The 26116-nt window shown below is 42.3% G+C and overlaps 1 protein-coding gene across 2 annotated transcripts in view; it reads left to right on the top strand.

The window, feature by feature from the left end:
- Positions 1–26116, top strand: part of ADGRG4 (adhesion G protein-coupled receptor G4) — a 1350632-nt gene that overhangs the window by 515005 nt on the left and 809511 nt on the right. For both annotated transcript variants that reach the window (XM_069212461.1, XM_069212460.1), the window contains exon 8: positions 25987–26038. In XM_069212461.1, the coding sequence (XP_069068562.1) occupies positions 25987–26038 (52 nt within the window). The remainder of the gene's footprint in view (positions 1–25986; positions 26039–26116) is intronic.

Below are 26116 nucleotides of genomic sequence, written 5' to 3'. Positions count from 1 at the left end.
CTACTGAAGTGGGTGGCACAATCAGTGCTGCAGGCACACTAGTAGCTTTTAATCTACAGGCCATGAGCACATACAGTGCACTCTACTAGGGACTTATATGTAAATTAAATACCCCATTTGGGTGTGATCCAATGTTACCATGTTTAAAGGGCGAGAGCATATGCACTTTAGCACTGGGTAGCAGTGGTAAAATGCTTAGAGTATAATAAACGGCAAAAACAGTATCTCAAAAGTGAAAGGAGGCAGGCAAAAAGTTAGGGGTGACCACCCTAAGGCTGTCAGGTCTAAAAGTGGGTTTGCACATCCTAAAAATGGTGCTAACTCCAATACTTTGACGCTAGACGGGTCTAGTGTAAAAATATAAATATGGAGTTAGGTTAGCGCCGTTTTTTGCACCAAGATGAATGGTGCTAAAGTGACGCTAGCCTCCACAAATATGGGCCCTTTTGCTTTGTTAGCAACAGCTGGAGCAGGAGCACTTCTGACTCTGGTGGGTGATGTACTGGTGCACTCAGCTGATGATTATGCATAGGCATAATTCATGTAGTTTTCTGTAGTGCAATTAGATGAAAATTACAACAACATTTTGTGAAATTACAAGGATTTACAACAGACGCTAAACCCTACATTCATAGCTATCTTGTTAGAGCAAAATGCAGACACATCTAAAGTGGACCTCAAGCATGCATTTTCCTCTAAAAAAAATAGCTCTAAATGCAACTGAACAGGATCTCTAGCAGCCAGTAGCCACTTGTGCTCTGATCCTGTGCTCTCGGGAAGGCCCAAAATTATACAATATTTCTTTTTTTTTATTTATTTTTATTGTCCTCATTCACCCTAGGCCTTATATAAACCTCCTTTTCTTTTCAACCAAGACGAGAAGAGTTTTTCCTTGGCCAGGGGTTGCTCTTTCCTCTCAAACAATCCTCAGACTGTCCCAGTTCCAGGAGGATTTCAGAGCAAGATATAAAATCATTGGACCAATAACAGAAATACACTTTCATTCAGTAATACTTAAACAAAAAAATCTATACCTCAGTGTCCTGATTTCCAATTCAATAATGGTGCCCAAAAGTTCCCCCACGTCCTGCCCCACCCCCGTCATTTGATCCAATTCTGCAGTGCAAAAAAGGTCCCTAAGCCATTCTGAGTGGCCTGGAGGGGTCTTTGAAACCCATTTTCTGCATATTTCCCGCCTCCCCAACAGTATTGCATAAAATATAAGCTTCTTATCTACAATTATGTCTCGATCAGACCGTCCCTGCTGATCTTGATACTGACCAAAGATTATTAGCTGGAGAGAAGCTTCAATTTCCTGATCTAGTATACTCGAAATTTTTCACATACTCCTTCCCAAAAATGTTGAATATCAGAACATTCCCAAAACATATGAATATCAGTTGCTTGGATTAACCCACACTTTGGACATCTTGCCTCCTGCCCTCCTTTCATTTTAGATAATTTCTCAGGGGAAATATAAACTCTATGTATCGTGAAATAATGATTTTTCCTAAGAGTGGCCGGTTTCACAATACAAAAAGCATTTTTAGTGACTCTTCCCACCACCTCTTAACTTCCTCTTCTGAAAAAAACTTCCTCCACAAATCACTGGGAAGTACAAATTCGCCATCCACCCCTTCTAGAAACCCCCAGTACCAAGCAGACACTTTGTGGGAGCCTCCCAGTGGGCTCGGGGTGATCTCACTCAATGGATTGGACATACCAACACCTTCCTTAACCCCCTGAGCCCATTTTTTTATCTGTAAAAATTTCCACCTAGACAAGGAACCACCCGTCTTTAACTGCAATACTTCCCAAGGAAGAGGAACCCCCTCCGAAAACAAATCTCCCCAGTGCTCTAATCCTGCTTGTTTTATCGGTAGCGCTAAAATATCTTGAAAGCATTCCGGGGTTCCCGGGGAGTCCCAAATAGGTGCATCGGCATTAAAATAGGTAAGTTTTGCAGATTGTCTGATGTGGTACCAGCTTTCTGCCAGCCCCTGCATAATTTTCAGTTTTATCTCTTTGAAAAATTTGGGGTCCCCGAATTTAAACATAAAATTGGTTGAAGCGCTTTTGATATTAGAAGCCATTATCTTAAACATTAAACCCGTAGTCATCGAGTCTGAGACAAGAGACAATGTTCTAAAGTTTTTCAAAAGGAAGGCCCATGCATAATATTGCAGCTCTGGTAAAGCCAACCCGCCCTTATCCTTACACCGACGTAACTTCTTCCGAGAAATTCTAACCCCTTTAGATTTCCAAATGAAGTCACTTATGAGGTGCTGCATTTTTTCTATGTATATTTTCTGCATTGGGAGTGGGGAAGTAGAGAACAAAAAATTCCACTTTGGAAGAATAGACATTTTTACCAAGTTAACTCTTCCGATAATCGTTAAGGGAAGGTGAATCCAGCTTTGTAGTAAACTCTTACATTCCAACAACAATTTTAACTGGTTCCTCTCAGCTAGTTGATTAATATTTTGAGGTATCAGAATTCCCAAATATCTAATTTCCTTTTTACAGTAAACAGATTCATACTCCATATTCCAAGCCATAATTTCAGTTTTTTCCACATTCACTTGATAACCAGACACCTTACTGAACTCCTCAGCCAGCTTGAGAATCTCAGAGAATGCAGTTACTAGATTATCTGTGTACACCAGAAGATCGTCTGCATACAAAGCAAGTTTCCTCTCCCAGCCCTGACAACAGAAGGGAGAAATCATCCTGTTCTGCTGGATCTTCCTCGCAAATGGCTCCATATATAAGTTAAACAGTACAGGAGATAACGGACAGCGCTGTCTGGTGCCCCTTGCTATAGCCATAGGGCCAGTAAGATTCCCATTCACTAATATTCTAGCTATAGGGGCCGTATATATCTGATTTATTACCCCGCAGAGATTGTTTCCCAACTTAGCTTTTTTTAATAAGAGTTTCAAATAAGCCCAATTTACCTGATCGAAGGCTTTCGCGGCGTCAACCGTGATAATCCCTAAAGGGTAATCAAAGGATACTGCCATATCTATGGCCCGACTAATTCATATGTCAGCTCGTGCAAATATCTCCCTTTCGAGAAGCCCTTCTGGTCAGAATGTATTAAACTATTTGCTACTCTGCTTAGTCTGTCTGCCACTATTTTGGTAAACATTTTATAATCACTATTCAATAATGAGATAGGTCTATAAGAAGAGCAATTAGTCGGATTTTTCCCGGGTTTCAAAATCAATGAAATCACTGCATCATTCCATGAAACAGGCATTCCTATCTCATTAGAAAAAATCTTACCAAATAGCTCGACCAAAATTGGAGTAATAACATCGCCTAATACTTTATACAGCTCCACCGGAATGCCATCAGGGCCCGGGGCTTTCCCTTCTTTATCCCCAGCTAGAGCCGCCCTCACTTCCTCAACCGTAATAGGGCCATTAAGAAATTCCTGTGTCTGCTGCGAGATTTCCGGTAACACATCCTGAGCTAGCCAGTCCTCCACTGATTCTTCTCGCATCTCCAGGTGCTCCGAATACAGAGATATAAAAAAATCCTGAAACCCTTGTTCAATATCCTCCCTACGGGATAGTTTTGTGCCAGTATCTCCCGCCACTATTTCCTTAACATGGCCCCTAACTTGATCTGATTTAGCTTTCCAAGCAAGCAGTTTCCCTGAACTCTCCCCATATTCAAAGTGTTTAAGTTTGCTAACCTCCCATCTCTTAACCGTTCGTGCCTGTAAAATATTTGCCAATCGTATTCTTAGCTCGGCCAGCTCTGCTCTTACTAGCTCCTCCTGGGTCCCTTCATCTTTGCCAACCAGCTTCTCACTTTTTATTAGCATTTCCTGCTCTAGGCTATTTATTTCGTCACTAAATGCTTTACGTTTATAGCATGAAATACTCTTAATTTCCCCTCGTATTACCGCCTTAAAGGAATCCCAAACCGTTGATAATGATGCTGAGCCTATATTAACCTTAAAAAAACCTTCCGTCTCTCTGCGTAGTTGCGCCAAGACATCCTCATCTAGCAATAGTGCACGCTCCAATGTCCACCTCTTGAACATTCTTCTCTGGGGGAGCATCAAATGCAATGCTACCGCAGCATGGTCTAATAAATGTGGGGGCAAATATTCAATTCTATCAACATTTTCCAACATCCTATCATCTACTAAAAAATAATCGATACGTGACGCGTGGCTATATATCTTATTAAAAAAGGAAAAGACTCTGGCCCCCCTTCCCTCTTTCGCCATATATCACACAAACCGTTATCTCTCATCATTCTCTTTAGATAACATTGTGATTTTGGCGTACCTAAGGATCTGCAAGTGTCCGTTCTATCCAGTCTATTATCCAGCACCACATTAAAGTCCCCGTCATAATAATTGGGTCTGAAAATTCAATAAGCTGGGAAAAAACCTTTTTAAGAGGTTCAATATCATCCGTGTTCGGGCCATAGAATCCAACCAATATCAAAGTGACCTCATCAACCTGAATTCTTACTATGACCCAACGACCGGCTTGATCCGCTCTTAATTCGAGGATTTCTAGTCTAGCTTGCAGACCTTGTTTAACCAAAATGGCTACTCCCCTTGTGTGAAAATTATGAGTAGTACAGAAACACACTTGCACCCATTTTTGGGCCTTAAACAACTCCTTACACTCATCGGCGGCCAGATGAGTCTCCTGCAGAATTAAAATTTGCGCCGGTGAATCTTTTAAGTATTGTAGAATTTTATTCCGCCTTGATTTGGTCCTTAAACCATTGACGTTCCAAGAAAGTAGCTTAATCATGAAATTCCCCTCCCCCTGCCCTTTACCCAATCTAACCATTCAAAATTAACCCGTCATCCCACTGCCCTGGTGAATGAGGAACTATTTCAATGCAAAACTCAAAAACACAAAACTCTAAAAAAGAAACAGAAACCCCCCCACCTAATACCACCCCCTCCCTAAACCCTCCCATGGGGACCCCCCCACTATATCGGCCGCCATGGGTCTGATTTTAGAGCACCCCGCCTACCTGGGAGCGTAAGATTTCAAGAAAAATTATTTTACATGATCGGTCTGTTCCTTTTTAATAAGATCTAACAACTCATCCGCCCGACCTGTTTCCCTTATATTATACATTTTATTGTTGTACATTATCCGCAAGAATGTCGGAAACTTCAACTGGGCCGTAATTCCTAGCTTTTTAAATTCATCCAACCTTTTCCCCAACTCCCACTGCCTATCCATTGTAATCTTCGATAGATCGGATCTAATCTCAAATGTCACATTTTCAACTCTTAATGATTTCTGTTTCAATGCGCTATTCAAGATTTTTTCTTTTAGATGATAGGTTAAAAAATTAACCAAGATTTTCCTTGGTCCAGTGCTGTTGGGCCGCCTCGTAAAGGGATCACGGTGTATTCTCTGAATGACTTTTTCAATCTCTTCCCTACTCTGTTCCAGCTCACATACAGCTTTAATAAGGGAAACCACATAGGACTTCAAGTTTACCCCTTCTGCCCCTTCCGGGACCTTTAACAGCTTTATGTTGTTCCGACGTGAATAGTTCTCCAACTGCTCAATTCTGACTTGTAAACCTTGTTCTTTTTCGTTTAAGTCTCGAATCTCATCCTTCTGATGTTTCAACTCCTCCTTCATCCCCCCTACCGTCTCCTCCAATATCTGGATCCTCTCCATTAAACTATCAAATTTTCTTTCCAAAACCTCACAGGCCTCTCTAATCTCTCCTTGATTACTCTCCGAGCTTGCAAAGCCCTTTTTTATATCCTCCGAGATGGGGAGAATTACTTCCTCCATGGAAGGATTGTGTCTGGGGTCAGGGGCCAAAACCTGAGCAAGGGGAGGGCTAGTAACCGCTTCTAGTATGACTCCTTCCTCCTGTCGCAAAATAGATGAATTACCACCTTGGCTCAAAGAAGAATCGAAATCGGCTTGTGTATTCTCCTGGTGAGCAGAAATATCAATTAAGGGGGGAGGGTGACTTTCAGCCCCCTCGCCAGGGTCTGCGCTGTTTCTAGTGTACTTAATCGTGTGGCTATCCATTTTTCCTTGTCCCGGTACCAACACAATATCCTCCGGCCTGACCTTAAAATAAGCCCTTAATGAGGGCGCAAGTCCGTGCTTATTTTTTAATCTCCCCTCGCTTCCTTCTTTCTTTTTCTTGAATAAGTGATTCGCCTGGTCCGTTTTGCTTTTAGATTTCCCCTGTCTTCCACCAAAATCAATGTCCTTCCCCCCCCCAGCCCCAAACCCCCTACCTGTAAGGCGTTAACAGAGGTCTGGGGTGGGGGAGAACTCTTATCTCCTTATCTGTAAGCGCCCCTGGCCCCCGCGACACCCACCACCTTACTTGTAAATTCCGGGTTTAATTTTGAAGAGTAGCGCGTTGTCACGCTATCAGGCTCCTGAGAAACCTTCTCAGGAGCCTTTCTGATGCTGGCTCTGCCTGGATTCCCCCTTCGCACCCGGCGGAGCTCCAGCGCGGCACGCCCCCAGTGCCGGAGTCTCTCGCCGGATGCCTCCCCCGGTCTCAGCAACGGCCGGGATTCCGCGTCTCGAACGACCGGGCAGCACATCCAGCCGATCGCTGTGTGTGCGTGCCACGCCCCCAGGAACGGCGGGAGGTGCGTCTAGCGAGCTGCGGCCGCGACGCAGCCCGCCATGTCCCCTCGCGCCAAAGCCTTGTTGTATTTCTTGAATGGGCCCACTCATGTATTTTTCAGTAACTGTGTGTCACAAGAGTAACGCAAAATTACCATAATTACTCCAATTACTCTGGCATAATTTATATTTCATCCAGACCTACTTTTGAGGCACCTTAGTACCTGTCACAAGCTATGTAATTGGCTTACCTATGGGGTGGCTACAGGGTCCTCGATGACCCTCTGGAAAGATCCAGCAGCCATGAACTGGAGAGCAGCCAGTATTTAGACATGTGCAGGTATGGACTGAAAGCAGCTTGTAAGTGCATTTTGCACCCATTCACAGTCTACAACCATGTTGTAACAAGGCCCTCTTGAACCCCCATTGGCTCCTTATTTTAGCTCCCTTTTATATCTTACAGCTTACATGTGTTAGCTACATTGTTGTTAGCATGGCATTTAAACAAACACATTTTACACACTTCCTTTGCATGATATTGTATAAGTTGCTTGTTTTTGTTGCCTTTTCACGACATAATATCTGTACCTTCTGTTCAAGGTTAGGAACACGGTATGCAATGACCTAGTGCTTGCATTTCCTGTTCAGGAGACAGCTTCTAACATCTAGACATGGCATTGCATCAGAGCTCTGCTTCTAACACAGTGTGGCTTTGATTATATAAATGGTGCGCTGACCCTGAAGGGGCAGAGGGGCACTCCAGTTGCGACTGTCCTGGGACGAATGCTGTGTTCAACATCCAGCTTTGCTGGTGATAATCTAACAGCTTCCTAAGAGGATTGCCATCCACACTACCGGCTGCCTCCTGATGCAGTTTCCTGGTATGGGGCTAAGGCTAATCACTTAGATGAGGCAGAGGATACAACGTCTATGCACTCCAAATAGTCTTAGGGCAGTGGTCTTCAAACTGGGGACATGCCCCTAGGGGGACCTTAAGTCATCCCAGGGCACGCCAGACTATGGCCAAAAGAAGCATTATGCCGATAACAGTGCTTTGTTTTAAGCAGAAAATAATTTATTACATTTTTTAAAAGGTGACAGAACTTAAGAGCAATGTTTAAATAAGTCTAGACATATTTAAATATTGCCAACTTAATAGACTTATGCTGAAAAACTCTGAGGGGAGCCCGATGATTTTTTCCCCCCACTGGGAATGGGGGGAGGGCGGCATTAAAAAGTTTGAAAACCACTTTCTCAGGGTTCATGTAGGAACATCTAGTGATCATTTATTATAGTTGGTTTATTCATCCTCCTTACCATGTTCGTAATGCTTGTTACTTTGCTTTGTTTCATCTACCTACTCATCGGAGCTTATTCTCTCGATACAAGACTACAATTCTTTTAATAAGTACATTGAAAACTTTTCTCATAACTCTTGTGTTACTCCTGGACATGCATGAGTAATACAATGAGTAATACAACGAAAGGGTGTGATCTGTTTCCACAACTTCCTTTGGTAGTTAGTGTGTCATGTTCAGGTTGCCACAATCACCTTTCACCCCGACAGGGTTAGGGGCGTAGGTGAGGCACTGTGAGACAGCCAGGAATTATGCTGGCGGTTTCTGACAGTGTGGACAGTTCTGTCATCCTAATATGTACTCCTATTATTTTAGTAGGAACCGTATAGCAATGTGAATACCCACAACAGGTAAGAAGTGCTATCTAGCAATGTCTGCTTCATGCCAAAGATGTTGATCTTCTGCATGTAAATCCACTCTCTCCTTTTCAAATAGCTATTCCTTAAAATGAGGGCTAGGCAAAAAGATATTCATCAACGAAGGCAAAGCATTTTTTCAGTTTTTGTATTGTTTTCTTATATGGTTGTTTGTCATTAGTTTATGTTGTAATGAGTTTTACCTGTTGATGTGTGTGAAGGGGACCTGACTGTTCACTCCCTCCCCTTTCCAAAAGCAGCTGTAGCCCCAAATAACTTTCAGAAATTAAAAAATGTTTTCCATTTAATTTCCTATATTTCCCATAGGGGTGATAGTGCTATTCCTTGTATCTACTGTTTTGTATTAGAGTGTGTTGCAGTACCAGTAATTAGTGATGACGCAGAAATGAAGGTTTTACATTTATTAGCGCATAAACGTAGTGCTGCAATAACCAAGTGTGACTTTAACCGAACTAATAAAGATTGTACGGGGACAAATGTGCCCTCAGAGTAGTTTGCCAACATTTATAAGCGTGCTTTATATAACGTGATGTATTAGAATTGTACTAATCTGACATAACCGTAAACGTGTGCCATGATTTGCTTGTTTGAAATGTTTTAACTTAGCATAACTTTAGTGGAGGCTTTGGCCTAGTTGCCTTGTCTCACGGTTTAGATGCTCGTGTTTTTCTAATGTGCTAATGAAACGTGTATTCTTGCTTGAAGCTGTACTTTTCCAGTGAGATCGGTTCACATGCTTATCTTTAAGGTTTCGTGCCAGCCTGGCATCTTCTTCTTTGCTCCAAGGTCAATCTGCAGGTGCAGACAATGGACGCTCTGAAAGTGAGTTAATTGGCAAAATATGTTGCAACTTACGTTCCCGACTCCAAGGATAATGTATGCCTAGGTAGAAGCTTGTGAACTGTAGTTTTTGATTGGACAATTTGAAGCCAACCTATGAACCCTCCAATGGAAGACCCTACTGGATTTGAACTGTTGTCTATTTAAACCTGGTGCACGAGAAGAAAGCAGCCATTTTAGCCATTTTTGCCCTTTTTGCCATTACCAGCCATTCGCCATTTTTACCCGCCATACGTCATTACCCGCCATTTGCAGGACATTGCAGACATTATGGCCCATCTTGCCGACTTCGTCATTTTGCCATCTTCTACGATGCCATTTGAAGTTTGACGCCCTTTTGAATGAGACTTTGATGCTTTCTCTAATCGAGAGAAAGAGACTTTAAGTAATTCTCGCCCTAGAGACTTTAACTTCGATTTGTCCCTTTGCATGAAGTAATAGTTTTGTCCTTTTATCTTGCCGCTGTGAGGCAATTGCCCCGTCCACCCTGCCCCTTTGCCCCGTCCCATGCCGATCAGAAACCGGTACCTGTGAGACGAAGACTTCCTTGAATGCTGATTGAATTTGGTAAATATGAAAGGAAAATGTACAATTGCATTGTGTTTCTTTTTAGGTAACCAACTGCTGATTTTTGATAAGAGCCCTAGTTAGGAGTTTTCCAAATTAATGTTGCTAAATAGTTTTTGCATGAAGTCCCACATGCAGATGCTAATTTGAGGTTAGATGAGGATTCATTTGTTGCACGATGCAATTTGAGACCTTGTTATGCTGACTAATGTATGCAATTAGCTCATTACAGATTATAGTTTTAGTGGTTTGCGTTGCTATCATTGAATGCATTATTATTCAAATGCTGCATAGATTGCATCTTTTTCGCCGTTATGGACAGCTATTAATGTTCATTTACATATATCATTTGGTGTTGAGACACATTTATATCGTGCTAGCTTTGTTAATATAGGGAAATAAATTCATTAACTTTGAATAAACTGGTGTGGTTATTCATGGCCGAAAGGTCATGGTTCGCCAAAATGTTTTCTGGATTAATTGTGAAGTGTTATGTTGATCAGGGCATTGCTTATGTTCGTTATTGATTATTGATTTGATTAAATTGACTAATCTCGGGTGAAGAGAGCCCCACTTGGTCAAAAGATTCATCGACCCAAGAGCGTCCAAATACAGGTAATTTATTAGGTCGGAACGCTCTATCAGTAGATGGTAGCAGAGGACGGTTTGGCATTTTGGGACCCCACTCGAGAAGTATATGGTGTTGAATTAGATTTTTCTTGGGTAAAACAGATTGAGAGAATGATGATGCCCTAAGTCCCCCGCGACTTTCCCGGGATCTCGGAGCTTGCGAATGGAGAGAATGGAGGTGTGAAATCGGCGTTGGCGGTACTAGTGACGGTATGAGTGAAGTCAGGGTTTTGCGCTTGCACAGCTTATTGCCGCAGATTGTTTGAAAAGGTTGCGAGGATTTTAGAGAATAGCGGAGGTGCGACTCCGAGTGTGAGAGTAGGGAAGTCGTCGAACTTCATGTGCATGTGGCGCTTTGTGCAGGAAAAAGGTCCACGTGGTTGTTGTTGTTGAGACGGGCCCTGCGAGGTCAAGAGACTCCGGAGTATGTTGAAAAGTGTATGAGACACTTGTTTTATGTTGTGGTCTGGTCGGTTTAATAGGTTGATCGGGCGTGGTCAACGAGTCGGTACGTGTGTTAAGGGAGTGAAAGAAAACTTCGACTTCGGGCTTTGACAAATTCTGAGTGCACTAGAATAGATCATTGACAAGTTGAGAGCAGAGTCTGCAGGTCAGATTTGCTTGCGAAAGTGGGGACCGAGAAAGATGGAATAACTGCCGAGGCTAGTGAAAAATCCCTAAGGTCCTGAAGCGATTGTGTTACCCTTCCTGTAGTAAACCGACAGATCTGTTTTATTATTATTTGGTTGCTCGCGATACATGCTTGTTACGAGAGGAGCTGAGTGAAGGAGGACTAGCCGCGAGGCCTTGTCAGCCGCAGAGTGTGTGAGTGTGACGTCACTAGGAGCCGCGCTGGGATAGGTTGGTTGTAGAGAAGGGTCGCGCACGGATTGGACGCAGTCCGTGGGGCTCGATTGGAAGGGGAAAGGCAAGCGAAGAGTATTCCGGGAATTAAAGTCACTTATTGATTACAAATTTTGTGAAATAAAAGACGAGAAAATGAATTTTTTTAAAGCATTAAAGAGTGCGATGAAGGGGGAGTCTTACATTAAAGCGAGCGTAGGAGAAGAGACGCCACCCGAAGGTACACCAGCTTACATTGTAATGGAGGAAAGGGGGGTAGCTCCGTGCCTTTGGCTAAAGCAATGGCACAAGCTGACAGAGAAACATGGGAGCGTAGCGTTCCCGATCCATGGGACATTCAATATAAGGATCCTAGAGAATTTGAGATTCGCGATGTACGACATGAAGGTACCTCCAAGGCCAGCACAGTTTGAGGCTCTAGCGATTTGGGAACTAATGGCTAGACAGCAACAGCAAAAGAAGTTCGAGACCAGGATAAGAAAGGCAGAAAAGACTCTAGCGGACGCTAGGTGGGATAATGCACAGAAGGTGTAGAGGTCAGATATATTGCAGGGGATAAAATTGTTTCCCGCAATTGCTAAGGAAGAAGAGGCGACAGGCAAGAAAGCTACCTGTAAGACAAACAGGAGGTGTTCCAAAGATAGAGAGGACGAGGAAACGTTAAGGAGAGAAGAAGAGTCAGAGGATGAGGAGTTCATCATGCAATTGCTGAACGACCGTCCACCACCTTATGTAGAGAGTGAACAAGGTCCAAGTACCAGTTCTGCCCCTCCGGCACCGGTACAGAATAATGAAACTCCGAGTTCAGAAACGCCATCGGGATCTAAGGACCCGAGTTTACTGTTCACCCCGCAGATACCGCAGGTTAGGAGAATATATCCAGATGTGCCTATATTGAAAACAGCAGAAAATTATCAGCCGCAAGTCCCAAGCTACTACAGCAGTGACAACAGTACGGGAATGATTCTAGATCCAACCGTAATGGGAGTACAGAATGGTCGCAACCCAACATTGGCACAAGTTGAATCAACCCAGTTTTTGATGCCTCAAAAGCAGATGCAGGGGGGAACCGCACATGCTCAGATGACGGGGAGTCAGACGGGCATGCCGGCAATGATGACCCATAGTGTGGGAATGAACATGCCTCAGAACCTGGGGAATGGACAGAACGCAGATGCGATATCCCTACCCATTACTGTAGGTCCACCGGTACCTTTGTACATTCAGCCTAACTCAGGTATGAGCGGTCAAGGATCAGTGGTGCAGAATGGGACAGAAAGGAGGTACATAGAAAACACTCCAGAGATAACTCCGATAGCGGCTCAGCCAACTGGATCTGGGTCCTTGATGGAGTTTAGTCCCATATGTGCTCAGTCAACAGTGGTGAGGTCGAGTCCCCCACTGATGATACCGCTATCATCGAACACTGAAAAGTTGCCGCAACCATCAATGGCAGTCGATGTGAATGCTACACTGATGGGGTTGAATGCGCAACAGCTGACACAGTGGTTCAACAGTCTGAATTCCACACAAAGCTCAGCCAGTGGGAAGGGAGAAGACTATCTGAATAGGGTAAGGTTGAACATGGAAGCAGAAGAATTGGTGGAAGGGACTATGGGTGTGAATAGGTTAGAGTCCTACTCGGAAGAAGAGCTGAGGTATCTATGTCCCAGGATTACGAGAGAAGTGAACAAGGTACATAGAAGGTTGCAAGAAATAGCTGACAAAAACGGGGTTGAGATAGACAAGACAAAACACTTGAGCAGGAGCTATAGATTGGATTTCAGGACCACAGACTTTGAACACATGAGGTCAGCAGGCATGAAAACGCACCTTAGAGAATTGCTGCAGAGTGCACAAGTGTGGAGGTGCTTAGACAAATGGGAAAGCAGGTGGGCAAAGAAAAAGGAAAAGAAGAAAGACAGTGTCCCAGAGCACAACGAGTAAAGACCACAGAGTAGTGATGCAATAACCATGTTACCAATGAGGGAGACAGCAGGGGGAAAATTAATACATGTACTGTGGCACAGAAGCGACATTCAGTCTTTTACGGATGATTTTCCCAAACTGAGAGAGAAACCGATTGAATGGTATCAACAGACTGATAGGTTTGTGAAGCTTGCAAAATGTCTTTGGGAAGACCTGAACACCCTCTTTGAGATTGTGGTTCCGGCAGATTTGTGGGAAGACTGCAAAAGGGCTGTAGGTTGGCCGACAAGTGAACCAGAGAGAGACAGGGATACGGGTGCACCATCACCTATGGTAATGAGCTTGTACTATAAGGTGATTGAGCATTTGAAGACAAAGGTTGCCGCGAAAAATGTGGATTGGCAGAAGATTGATCGAACTGCCCAAGAGGCTAAAGAGTCGATTCATGGTTACTATGAGAGGTTGCTGAAGGCGTTCAAGAACTACAGTGGCACGGAAACAATAGAGGCGAAGGACATGCTTCATTTTGTGTTTAGATTTGTGGAAGGGCTGAGACCAGAGATAAGTCAGATGATAAAGACGCATTTGATTTGTTGGCAGTCGAAACCTATTGATGAGGTGTTGAATTATGCAAAATATTGTAGCGACGAAATTGAAGTGAAACAGAAAAGGTTGAAGGAGAAAGTGATGGTGATGCAACTTAAAGCAGCTCAGACAGGTTTGCAAGGGTTGCAAGGGTTTCAACAGCAGATACCGCAGCCGCAGGGAAATATGGTGTTTCAGCCACAGGCGAGAGGCAGAGGCAGAGGAGGCTTTGGGAGTAATGGTCTGGATTTGAACACTGTTGTGATTCCGAATGGTGTGCAGGCAATGAAAAGGGTGATGCCGTGTCACGTGTGCGGAATCGTCGGACATTGGAAACGCGAGTGCCCGATGGTGGTGCAGGAAGGTGCAGGTGTTGGTCAGCAAAACAATGATGTCAATGCATTCCAGACAATGAGGGGACCGAAAATGAGAGGTCCAAACCCAAATTTTCAGACCATAAATCAGCTGCAGGGATTACAGCCCATGCAGCCGCAGCAGATGCAGATGCCCCGTATGCAGATGACGCAAATGCAGCCAATGCAACAGCAGTTTCCCATGGTACCTAATCAGCAAATGCAAATACCTTTGGCACCAGTGAGTCAGCAGCAAGTGATGGTTCCTCCACAGGTCTCGGGTCAGGTGATGAATACAAATGGCACAGTACAACAGTTCCCATTACACAGTGAGAATGGAATAAACAATGTATGGGAGAGTGAAAGTTCAGATGAGGAAGGAAATTGTGTGCTTGCAGCATCCTTGGAAGTTGATCAAAAGGGTCCATATGTGGAGGGAAGAGTCATGGGTCATCGTGTTTCATTCTTGGTTGACCCAGGAGCCACACGTTCAACTGTTAGGAGCATTGAAGTACCAAATTTGCCACTCTCAGGGAGAACAGTTCAAGTAGTGGGAGTAGCAAACAGGCACCTGACGAACCCAATCACAGACCCAGTACCAGTCAGCATTGGTAACTATCAAGGGTTACATAATTTTGTGGTATGTGACTCAAGCCCGATAGCACTGTTAGGGAGAGACCTATTGTGCAAATTGGGATGTTCGATTATGTGTTCGCACGATGGAATTAGAATTCAGACGAGCAGTGATGGGGAAGAAGAGGACAGTGTAGAAGGGGATGAGATGGAAACTGTCGATGAAGAATATCCTCTGATTAACCTTTTTCCGATGATAACTGAAGCAGATATTCCAGCTGAATTACGGGAAACAGTCGGAAAGGAAGTGTGGGATATGACAGGAAAGGAGGTGGGATTGGTGAAAGGAGTGGAACCAGTGAAAGTGACCGTAAAACCCAATGTATCCTTTCCCCAGACCCCACAATACCACATGGCACAAGACACCCTCATGAAAGTTGCCCAACTCATTGACGAGTTTGTAAAACAGGGAGTATTGAAAGAAGTGTTAAGCAGTCCATGTAATTCACCAATCATGGGACTAATAAAGCCGAGTGGAAAGGTCCGAATTGTGTAGGACTTGAGGAAAATAAATGACATCGTAATTAAATGCTGCCCTGTAGTACCGAATCCAGCTGTGATAATGTTTCAAATCCCTTGCGATGCCGAGTGGTTCTCAGTCATTGACTTGTCACAAGCATTCTTTTCGGTGCCTCTTCATGAGGACAGCCAATTTCTCTTTTGTTTCAAATTCTTAGACAGAGTTTACAGTTGGTGTCGAATTCCTCAAGGGTTTTCGGAGTCACCGTCAATTTTCAATCAGATTCTAAAGAAAGACTTGGAAGCGTTAGAATTGCCATTCGAGTCAACCCTAGTACAGTACATTGATGACTTACTGATTGCATCTAAGACAGAAAGTGGCTACACAGCCGACACCATTGTTCTACTGAACCATTTGGGAAGGAATGGACACAAGGTGTCTCCTTCAAAGTTGCAGTTCTGTCAGAAGAAAGTGAAATACTTGGGTCACCAAATAGAGAAAGGGTCACGGAGAATAATGAAGGAAAGAATAACAAGTGTACTTCAAATGAGTCCACCAAAGACGAGGAGGGAGGTGAGGAAGTTTTTGGGGATGGTGAGCTATTGTCGCCAGTGGATTCCCAACTTCTCAACTCTAGCAAAGCCTTTACTGAAACTGACCCAGAAGGATGCCTTGGATGAAATTGAGCTGAAAGGAGATGAGATGGATGCTTTTATTGAATTGAAAGAATGCATGTGCAGGGCTCCAGCTTTAGGTATGCCTGATTACACAAAGCCTTTCACATTGTTTTGTCATGAACGTGATGCATGTTCTTTGTCTGTCTTGACCCAAGCCCATGGTGGCATAAACAGACCAGTAGCGTATTTTTCAGCTACTTTGGATCCGGTCGCAGCAGCACTTCCAGGGTGTTTGCGCGCCGTAGCAGCAGTTGGTATCAGCCTCACTCAGAGTGAAGGAATAGTGATGGGACACCCATTAACAGTCATGGTCCCTCACTCAGTTGAGATACTTTTGACCCGCTCCCGAACGCAACACATGACTGGAGCAAGACTCACAAGGTATGAAACAATAATTCTGGGCTCACCGAATGTGCAGCTGAAAAGGTGCACTACGTTGAATCCAGCAACCTTGCTTCCCGGTGAAAATGCAGAAATTGAGAACGCTGAAGACGTCGAGCACGACTGCCTTCAGGTGACTGAATTTTGCACAAAACCCCGACCTGACATTAAGGATACTAAGCTTGATGAAAATGACCAAATTGTTTTTGTTGATGGGTCTTGTTTAAGAGATGCATTGGGAATATTGAAAGCAGGATATGCTGTATGTACTGTAACAGGTGTCTTGGAAGCGTCCTGGCTTCAAGGAGTCTATTCCGCACAAGTAGCAGAGCTTGTAGCCCTTACAAGAGCATGCCAACTGTCTACATTGATGAAGGTTACCATTTACACTGATAGTCAGTACGGGTTTGGAATTGTGCACGACTTTGGGCAACTATGGTCACAGAGAGGTTTCCTGACCTCTTCAGGGTACCCAGTGAAAAACGGAGAGAGAATAAGGGAATTGTTACACACCATTCAGATGCCAGCCGAAATTGCAGTGGTAAAGTGTAGTGCTCATACAAAAGGACAGGACTATGTTTCCCTGGGAAATGCATATGCGGATCAAGTCGCAAGATTTTGTGCCTTGAACTGTATATTGCTCAGGGATGAATGGAATTTGATAAGTGAACCAGAACTCGAACCAGCTAAAGCATTTGCCTTGAAGGTCGTGGATACAATGGATGAACTAAAAGCATTACAGAATAGCGTCAGGGAGGATGAAAGAGTTTCCTGGATTAAGGCACAATGTACAAAGAGACCAGATGAGTTATGGGTTTCAAATGAAGGAAAATTTGTCTTACCAAATAGTCTCTTATCGCAGCTAGTGCGGTTCTATCATGGGCAGGCTCACCTAGGGAGAGATGCCATGATAAGATTGTTCAAAACTGATTGGTTTAACCCCAGATTCCGTCAAGTTGCAGAAGCAGTTTGCCATCGATGTGTCATTTGCCAACAGATGAACCCAGGAAAGGGAACGGTTGTGAACGTGAGCCACATTGGTAGGGCGGGTGGCCCGTTCAGCAGAATGCAGATGGACTTTATTGAGATGCCTGTGCATGGAGGTCTGAAGTATGTGTTGGTGATTGTGTGCATTTTTAGTCACTGGATTGAAGCATACCCCACACGTAGAAATGACAGCCTTACAGTTGCAAAACTATTGTTGAGGGAGTTGATACCACGTTTCGGATTCCCGATCTCTTTAGAATCAGATAGAGGAAGTCACTTCAATAACGAGGTGATAAAGTTACTTTGCGCAGCGCTGAACATTGAGCAAAAACTGCATTGTAGCTATCGCCCTGAAGCCTCAGGACTGATGGAGCAAATGAATGGTACACTGAAATCAAGAATGGCGAAAATATGTGCATCGACAAATTTGAAATGGCCTGACGCATTGCCTTTGGTGTTAATGTCAATGAGAAACACCCCTGACAGAAAGACTGGATTGTCCCCGCACGAAATTCTCATGGGCAGGGCCATGAGACTTCCTGCAGTTCCCGCAAACGCACTTTTGAATATTACAGATGATATGGTGTTAGACTACTGCAAAGGTCTGGCTGACGTGGTTCGCTCTTTCTCTCACCAGGTGGAAGCAACCACCTTGTCACCGATCCAAGGTCCAGGACACACACTGAAAGCAGGTGACTGGGTCGTGATAAAGAAGCACGTGAGGAAGTCGTGTCTGGAACCCCGTTGGAAAGGCCCTTTCCAAGTGATCCTGACGACCACTACCGCTGTGAAGTGTGCGGGAGTTCCCAACTGGATTCACGCCAGTCATACAAAGAAAGTGTTGTGTCCCACAGATGAGAAAGTTGAAGCGCTGAAACTGCCAGTACCTGATAACAAAGTGCCGAGCGCTGAGACAGAGCAAAACAGAACTAGAAGCGAACAGGCAGAAATAGAGGAGAGAGAAATATTCTCTGAGGACGAAACAACCGATTCACTTGGGGAAGACCAAGGAGAAACCTCAGACAGCGACGAAGCAGCTGAAGGTAACAAAGAGCCTGAAGCAGCTGAAGGTAACAAAGAGCCTGAAGCAGCTGAAAGTGACAAAGAGCCTGAAGAAAGTAACGGTGACAAAGGGCTCGAAAGAGGTGAAGAAGCAGGAGAGCCTGATCAGAGGAGGGCTTTCCCAGAAGCAGACGGTACAGAAAAAGAAAAGAAAAACGTGATTGACTCCCCAGGAGGAGGGGATAAGGCAGAACAGAACGAAACTGTTCAAACTTCTTCAGAAGAGATCGCAGGTCCATCAAGTGGACACAGTGCAAAGAAAAGACAAAGTATATCACCAGTAAAAGTAAGGACTAGAGAAAAGTTGAAAGACAGTGAAGGGCCAAGAGTGAAAGAGAAAAGAAAGGAAGTGTCTGTCGTGGTACCAACATCAAGTGAAGAAAAAGACTTGGCCAAAGAGGAAAGTACCAGTGAGGCAGAATCAAAGAGAGATGCAAAATTGAAAAGGAAAAGAATACCAAACAGGAGATATTCCGGTCCAGAATGGGCATATGTAGTCAATGACGATTGGACTGATGAATTTGTATCTCTTAGCCTCGAGAACGAAGAAGAAGAGATACCAATAGAAAAGAAAAGTTTTATGGACACTATTGACTGAAAAACACGTAAATGACATTGCTTGCTATAATCTAACGTGATACAACCAGCTGAGACATTGCTAAACCGGATGAGACATTTGCTAACTTGATAAGACTTTGATAACCTGATTGACTCTTAAACCCGATTTGAGACAACGTTGCTAACTGAAAAAAAAAAAAAAAAAAAAAAAAAACTGAGTTAATGCCGAATTGAGACAAATGCTGCTAACAGATAAGTGACTGGGCTCCTGAAGAAAACTGTGTGAACATTGCGCTCGTTCAGCTTTGTAACTAATTGCTAAATCGTTTTTTTTTTTATAAGTGCTTCTAGCTCTCTGATTCTATACAGATCATGACACAAAACAGTAGAGTGAAATATTGTAAATATGTGTGTATAGGCTTGATAACTGCATGTGTACTAATAATAATGGCAATAGTGCTTGCAACGCGTGGTAAGGGTGAGAATGAGAAAATTGATGCTTCTACTTCTGCTCCTGTTACTGTCACTGAACTAACCGCATTGAAAAGACTAGAATTAGATGAGAGACACTTGCATGATAAGAAGGAACTTTCGTATAATGTTTTCTATCGCCTACTAACAGAATATGTTGAGACTATGGATGCGAAAGATTGTTATGTGTGTACACAGATACCGACATCGGTAAAGGAAGGGGTGACTTATCACCACATGCCTCTTACATATGGGATTACATGTAGTTTAGTAACTTCTAGATTTTATGGTCAAACTAACATACAGTATTTTTACTCAAATTATGATGTTACCTTTGCATATATTCCTATAATAACGCAGCTAAGCCAGATTGCTAAAGATTGGGATGCTAAAATAATGAGGGAATTTTTCGAGCCAATGCAACCTTTTGAAACAGCTCACGCTCATAGGGAAAATCTTACCTGCTCGCTCACTGCAGTAGAAATAAGCTTTTTAGATCGCTCAGATGATAGAAGGGCACAAATGAATGAGAAATTAGAAAAAGAGCTAAGTAAGAGGACTTCAGTAGATAATTATGCTTTTGCCGTAATAAAAACACAAGGGAAAATAGCTTTAGATGCTTGGCATGTAGGGAAATTTTGTATATATCGTGGTGAATCTTATTATGATAACATTTTCGTGGGAGCGAGTGAATGTAAACATACGTTTATCTTTAAGGCCAAATGGACATTCATGCTGAACGGACTTGACCCTGTCATACCGGGTGTATATTACATTTGTGGGCATAATGCCTATTATCGTCTTCCAAAGGGATGGTGGGGGAGATGTTATTTGGGTATAGTGTTCCCAAAGGTTTATCAACTGGATGACCGATCAGTGATTCCAAAGACGTCTGGATCTCATCGTATCCAGAAAAGAGAGACCGCAGCTGCTGTGGTAGGAGATATATTTGGAGCCATGATTCCTTCATTGGGAGTTGTGTTGAATTCCATCAAAATAAGAAAGTTGTCTACTATAGTGGATAACATGTTGACAAAGTTTTCAGGTGCTATAATCCTGATGGATGCTGAACTTGCAGCAGAAAGAGCTATGACTCTTCAAAACAGGCTTGCCCTAGACATTCTTTTAGCAAAGGATGGCGGCGTTTGCAAAATGCTTGGTGCGCGTCACTGTTGCACGTATATACCAGACAACAGTGTGAAAATTAAAACAATGCTTGCAAATCTAACAAAAGAGAGTGCAGATTTGAAGGAATTGAAAGAACCAGGAGTTTGGGAGAAGGTTGGAAAGGGAATTGCTTCAGTGGGAAATTGGCTTGGTGGCATTTGGAATGGAATATTACTAAAAATAATACAGGGAATACTAATAGTACTAATTTGCATCTTTGGGATTTGGGGAATAAAGAGAGGAATACTAATGATCATGGCAAGAATTAAGAGAAGGAAGGAAGAGAAAATGATGAAAAGAATGGCAGAAGAATACAAAGCAAGAACAAGGGGAACTAAAAGGCAAAGAGAACTGACAGAATTTTAATGGAATAAAATTTGTGGGAATAGTTTTGTGTGATGACAAGTAGTCATCAGAGGAGGGATTGATGACGCAGAAATGAAGGTTTTACATTTATTAGCGCATAAACGTAGTGCTGCAATAATCAAGTGTGACTTTAACCGAACTAATAAAGATTGTACGGGGACAAATGTGCCCTCAGAGTAGTTTGCCAACATTTATAAGCGTGCTTTATATAACGTGATGTATTAGAATTGTACTAATCTGACATAACCGTAAACGTGTGCCATGATTTGCTTGTTTGAAATGTTTTAACTTAGCATAACTTTAGTGGAGGCTTTGGCCTAGTTGCCTTGTCTCACGGTTTAGATGCTCGTGTTTTTCTAATGTGCTAATGAAACGTGTATTCTTGCTTGAAGCTGTACTTTTCCAGTGAGATCGGTTCACATGCTTATCTTTAAGGTTTCGTGCCAGCCTGGCATCTTCTTCTTTGCTCCAAGGTCAATCTGCAGGTGCAGACAATGGACGCTCTGAAAGTGAGTTAATTGGTAAAATATGTTGTAACTTACGTTCCCGACTCCAAGGATAATGTATGCCTAGGTAGAAGCTTGTGAACTGTAGTTTTTGATTGGACAATTTGAAGCCAACCTATGAACCCTCCAATGGAAGACCCTACTGGATTTGAACTGTTGTCTATTTAAACCTGGTGCACGAGAAGAAAGCAGCCATTTTAGCCATTTTTGCCCTTTTTGCCATTACCAGCCATTCGCCATTTTTACCCGCCATATGTCATTACCCGCCATTTGCAGGACATTGCAGACATTATGGCCCATCTTGCCGACTTCGTCATTTTGCCATCTTCTACGATGCCATTTGAAGTTCGACGCCCTTTTGAATGAGACTTTGATGCTTTCTCTAATTGAGAGAAAGAGACTTTAAGTAATTCTCGCCCTAGAGACTTTAACTTCGATTTGTCCCTTTGCGTGAAGTAATAGTTTTGTCCTTTTATCTTGCCGCTGTGAGGCAATTGCCCCGTCCACCCTGCCCCTTTGCCCCGTCCCATGCCGATCGGAAACCGGTACCTGTGAGACGAAGACTTCCTTGAATGCTGATTGAATTTGGTAAATATGAAAGGAAAATGTACAATTGCATTGTGTTTCTTTTTAGGTAACCAACTGCTGATTTTTGATAAGAGCCCTAGTTAGGAGTTTTCCAAATTAATGTTGCTAAATTGTTTTTGCATGAAGTCCCACATGCAGATGCTAATTTGAGGTTAGATGAGGATTCATTTGTTGCACGATGCAATTTGAGACCTTGTTATGCTGACTAATGTATGCAATTAGCTCATTACAGATTATAGTTTTAGTGGTTTGCGTTGCTATCATTGAATGCATTATTATTCAAATGCTGCATAGATTGCATCTTTTTCGCCGTTATGGACAGCTATTAATGTTCATTTACATATATCATTTGGTGTTGAGACACATTTATATCGTGCTAGCTTTGTTAATATAGGGAAATAAATTAATTAACTTTGAATAAACTGGTGTGGTTATTCATGGCCGAAAGGTCATGGTTCGCCGAAATGTTTTCTGGATTAATTGTGAAGTGTTATGTTGATCAGGGCATTGCTTATGTTCGTTATTGATTATTGATTTGATTAAATTGACTAATCTCGGGTGAAGAGAGCCCCACTTGGTCAAAAGATTCATCGACCCAAGAGCGTCCAAATACAGGTAATTTATTAGGTCGGAACGCTCTATCATTAGCCATGTGTGTTACCTGACCCACTTCAAGGATTGACTGAAGTAGATTTGAGCTTACTTTGTAAGTAGTAGTGCTATTATAGATGTAGTTGTAACTGTTGGTAAAATCAAAGTCTTACTCTTTCATGGGTATGTTTTAGTAGTTGGATGTGTGTCCAAAACCCCTCCTTAAAGTTATCATAACCCTACCAATTTAGTGGTACATATTCCTTATTTTTCAACCACTTCCCATTATCACTTCTAATTTTATTACTAAAATATATCTTTATTCTGAGAAGCGATGGAGAACTCAGCACATAAGACGTAGGACTTGTGTAGGCCGAGATCTTTGGTGTAGGAACTTTGGTGTAGGGGATTTGTGAATAGATTTTGTTAATATGTGCAGTAGCACTATGGGAATATTCCTTTTTGTACTAAAAAATTATTTCATAAATAAACCATTGTATGGCTTACATACACATCCGGACACAAAAATTCACAGTACACTACACAACTTTAGGCAATGATGACAATTTCTCGGCCTTTAACAACATCTCAAACATCATATAGCATTTGTTGATCAATGAGTTCATCTCTTCACAAAAACTCTTACTAGATTTACAGGTTCTCTGATTTTAATCAGGAAGTCTTAATATGGTCTTGAACTATTCTAATTCTAATATTCAACAAATTATAATTTACTATTGTAACTGATTTTATATTTACAGACAATCAAAGAAATCTGTATCACTATTTCATCAACAAAGTTATTTAGAATGTTATACTAGCAATGAAACTTTTTTCAACACCTGAGAAATCTTAACTCATTTTAACTCATAAAACATGTATGTTTGAACTAATTCTAAATGTTATAAAAATGTTGCCACCATTGTTTTCAACACGTGGTCATTTTGTATGAACAAAAGCTCTAAATTAATTGCCTTAATTATTTTGTGGATAGAAGCATATGTTTGGCAAATTGCATCTTTTAGAGTACTACCTACCACTCAGGCCCATAATTGTGGGGAGGGAAAATAACAGTTCTTATTGACCTGGTTGCAATTAAATTAAACAAATCTGTCTCATGGAACATTCCTTACTTCACCTTATCTCTTTTGCCTCACAATGGATGATCAGGACTTCCGAGCAGTTGGTTACCAATGTAAATAGACAACTCATCGAATTGGAGAGGGTTAGCAGAGATAGGAAATACTTTAGTGATTTTTGCCCAACTTCTCTGCAACAAACCAGTTCTAGTAAGAACAGACAATCACATAACCAATGAATATATAAACAGACAAGGGGGCACAAAATTCCACATGCTAGCATATCTGACCAATGAGATGCCACTGTGGGCAGAGCAGAATCTTCTGTCAATTCGAGCAGTCCATATTATAGGGTCATCCAATCTTCAGGAGGACAGTCTTAGCTGCAAAATACCATCATCGATTCATTTTCACCTCAGTCTAAAGGCATTTCATCTGTGATTTCAGTTTGGCCATCCGGTAGTGGATCTCTTTGCACCCCTGTCCAATGCTCTTCTTCCAAAGTTTTGTACCAAGAAGGTATGTCCGGAAGCCTGGTGGATCGATGCCTTATCTCTTTGGTGGCCTCAGGAGTGGCTCTATGCCTTCCCTTCATTCCCCTTCCTCCAGAAGGTGCTTCAGAGGATTCGGCGGGATAGCATAGTGGTAATCATCATAGTCCCATACTGGCCGAGACATACATGGTTTTCTATATTGTCCAGGTTAGCTGCAGCACCTTCCTTTTCTCCTAGCCCCCTTCAATTTCCTCCTGTCACATTCACTCAAACTCGTCAGTTGAAACTGACAGCTTGGAAGATGAGAGGGCTGGCTTAGAGCAGATAGGGTGATCAAGAGATGTGGCATGTGCAGTGAGTAAAGAAATATTCTACCTTACAGTTTTACGACAAACATTAGAAGAACTTTTGTTTTGGTGTACAATGATGGGAGTTGACCCAGTTATGGGCAATCCTTATGAAATTTGTGTTTTTTTACATCTCCATCCACTTTAAATTCTCAGTAAGCAGCTATTAATTCTTGCAGAGAGTCATGAGGTGACATATCCAGTGTTCTCTTTTTGGTTAAGAAGCTTCTGAAGGGGTTCCAATTAAAAAAAAACAGTAGTATCTGCTCTAATTCTCTCTTGAGATTTTTCCTCTGTTCTAGAGGGTTTGCAAAAGGGTCCATTTGAGCCACTGGAGCATGCTGACATTTCATGGGTAGCATTTTTGGTTGCTATTAACTTCTGCAAGATGAGTGGGTGAGTTGAACTTCGCCTTTGATCACTTTTACATATCTGAGGTTTTTTCAAGATAAAGTCATGTTGCAACTCAATAAAAACTTTAAGCCGAAAATCCAATCAGCCTTCCATGCTAATCAGGATATTGTACCTCCAGTTCTAATGCTTCTGATAACATTCCATCTTCTTTAGATGTATGAAGACACTACTGATATATCTAGAGAGAGATCAAAATAATTCCCAATCTCTTTTTGTCTGTTATGGTTCAGTCTGTAAGGGAAAGAAAGCCTCCACTACCATCATCATTAGATGGGTAAAACAAGCTATTTCTAAAGCCTTACTGCATTTGGGTTTGGAGCTACCTGGCAATGTGGTAGCAAGGTCAGCTAGGGCAGCTAGGGCAGTTGTGGTTTCATGGGCAGAGGCACAGTGAAGTATTACTACATGAGATTTGCAGGACAGCCACAGGTGCCTCCGATCAAACATTTTTATTTCACTACAAATTGAATTTGTTTTCCAGTGATTTGGACAATTATGGTTAATCACAACAATTAAATAAATGGTTGCCAGATGGTTCAGCCTCATATAATTGTGTCAGTGTATTTACTGCTTGAATATATCCTCTTTCATAAAAGTTACGGCAGAAATGCAGACATAGGGGTTATCAACAAATTATTTACTGGCAATCTTCATTACTCCTAGGATAGTCCTCCTTGTCCTAGCAACAACCCTCCTACACTTCATTCTTGAGGCACAATTATATGTGGCACTGATATTAACACGAAGTGTGCAGTGAAGGTTAGTTTAGCTATTTTGATTTTAAAAAAAGAAAGCTTGGTAGCATTTCTGTCATGGGGCTGAATGACATCATAAGTGAAGACTAGCATAAAGAGGAACATCCAAGGGGTAATGAAGGTTACTAGCAAGTAATTTGTTCATTTTACAACAAGCAACGTGTGGGTGAGATGCAGGAAAAAGCCTGGCTGTGGGGATGCTATTGGATTAATAGGATGTAGCCCATCTCAGTAGGCAGGCACATCTAAAGTGTAAAATGTAATGAGGTGACTTCTTTTTTAGAGGAATTTTGCCTATAAAATGTGCTCTGTGTGTCTCACATCATTGTTTATTTTGTACAGGATTATCCAGGTTTCATCGATAAGGAATGGATTGAGTAAGCAAAGCTACCAGGTACATTCATTTAAAGAATATTTGTATTACTGCAGTGTATTACGTTTATTATTTCTATATATAGATTCAAATGAATCT

This window comes from Pleurodeles waltl, chromosome 2_1 (genome assembly GCF_031143425.1).
Source record: "Pleurodeles waltl isolate 20211129_DDA chromosome 2_1, aPleWal1.hap1.20221129, whole genome shotgun sequence".
NCBI classification, from domain to species: Eukaryota; Metazoa; Chordata; class Amphibia; order Caudata; family Salamandridae; genus Pleurodeles; species Pleurodeles waltl.
Note: the sequence above shows the minus strand (reverse complement) of the source record. Positions and strands in the feature narration are given on the sequence as shown.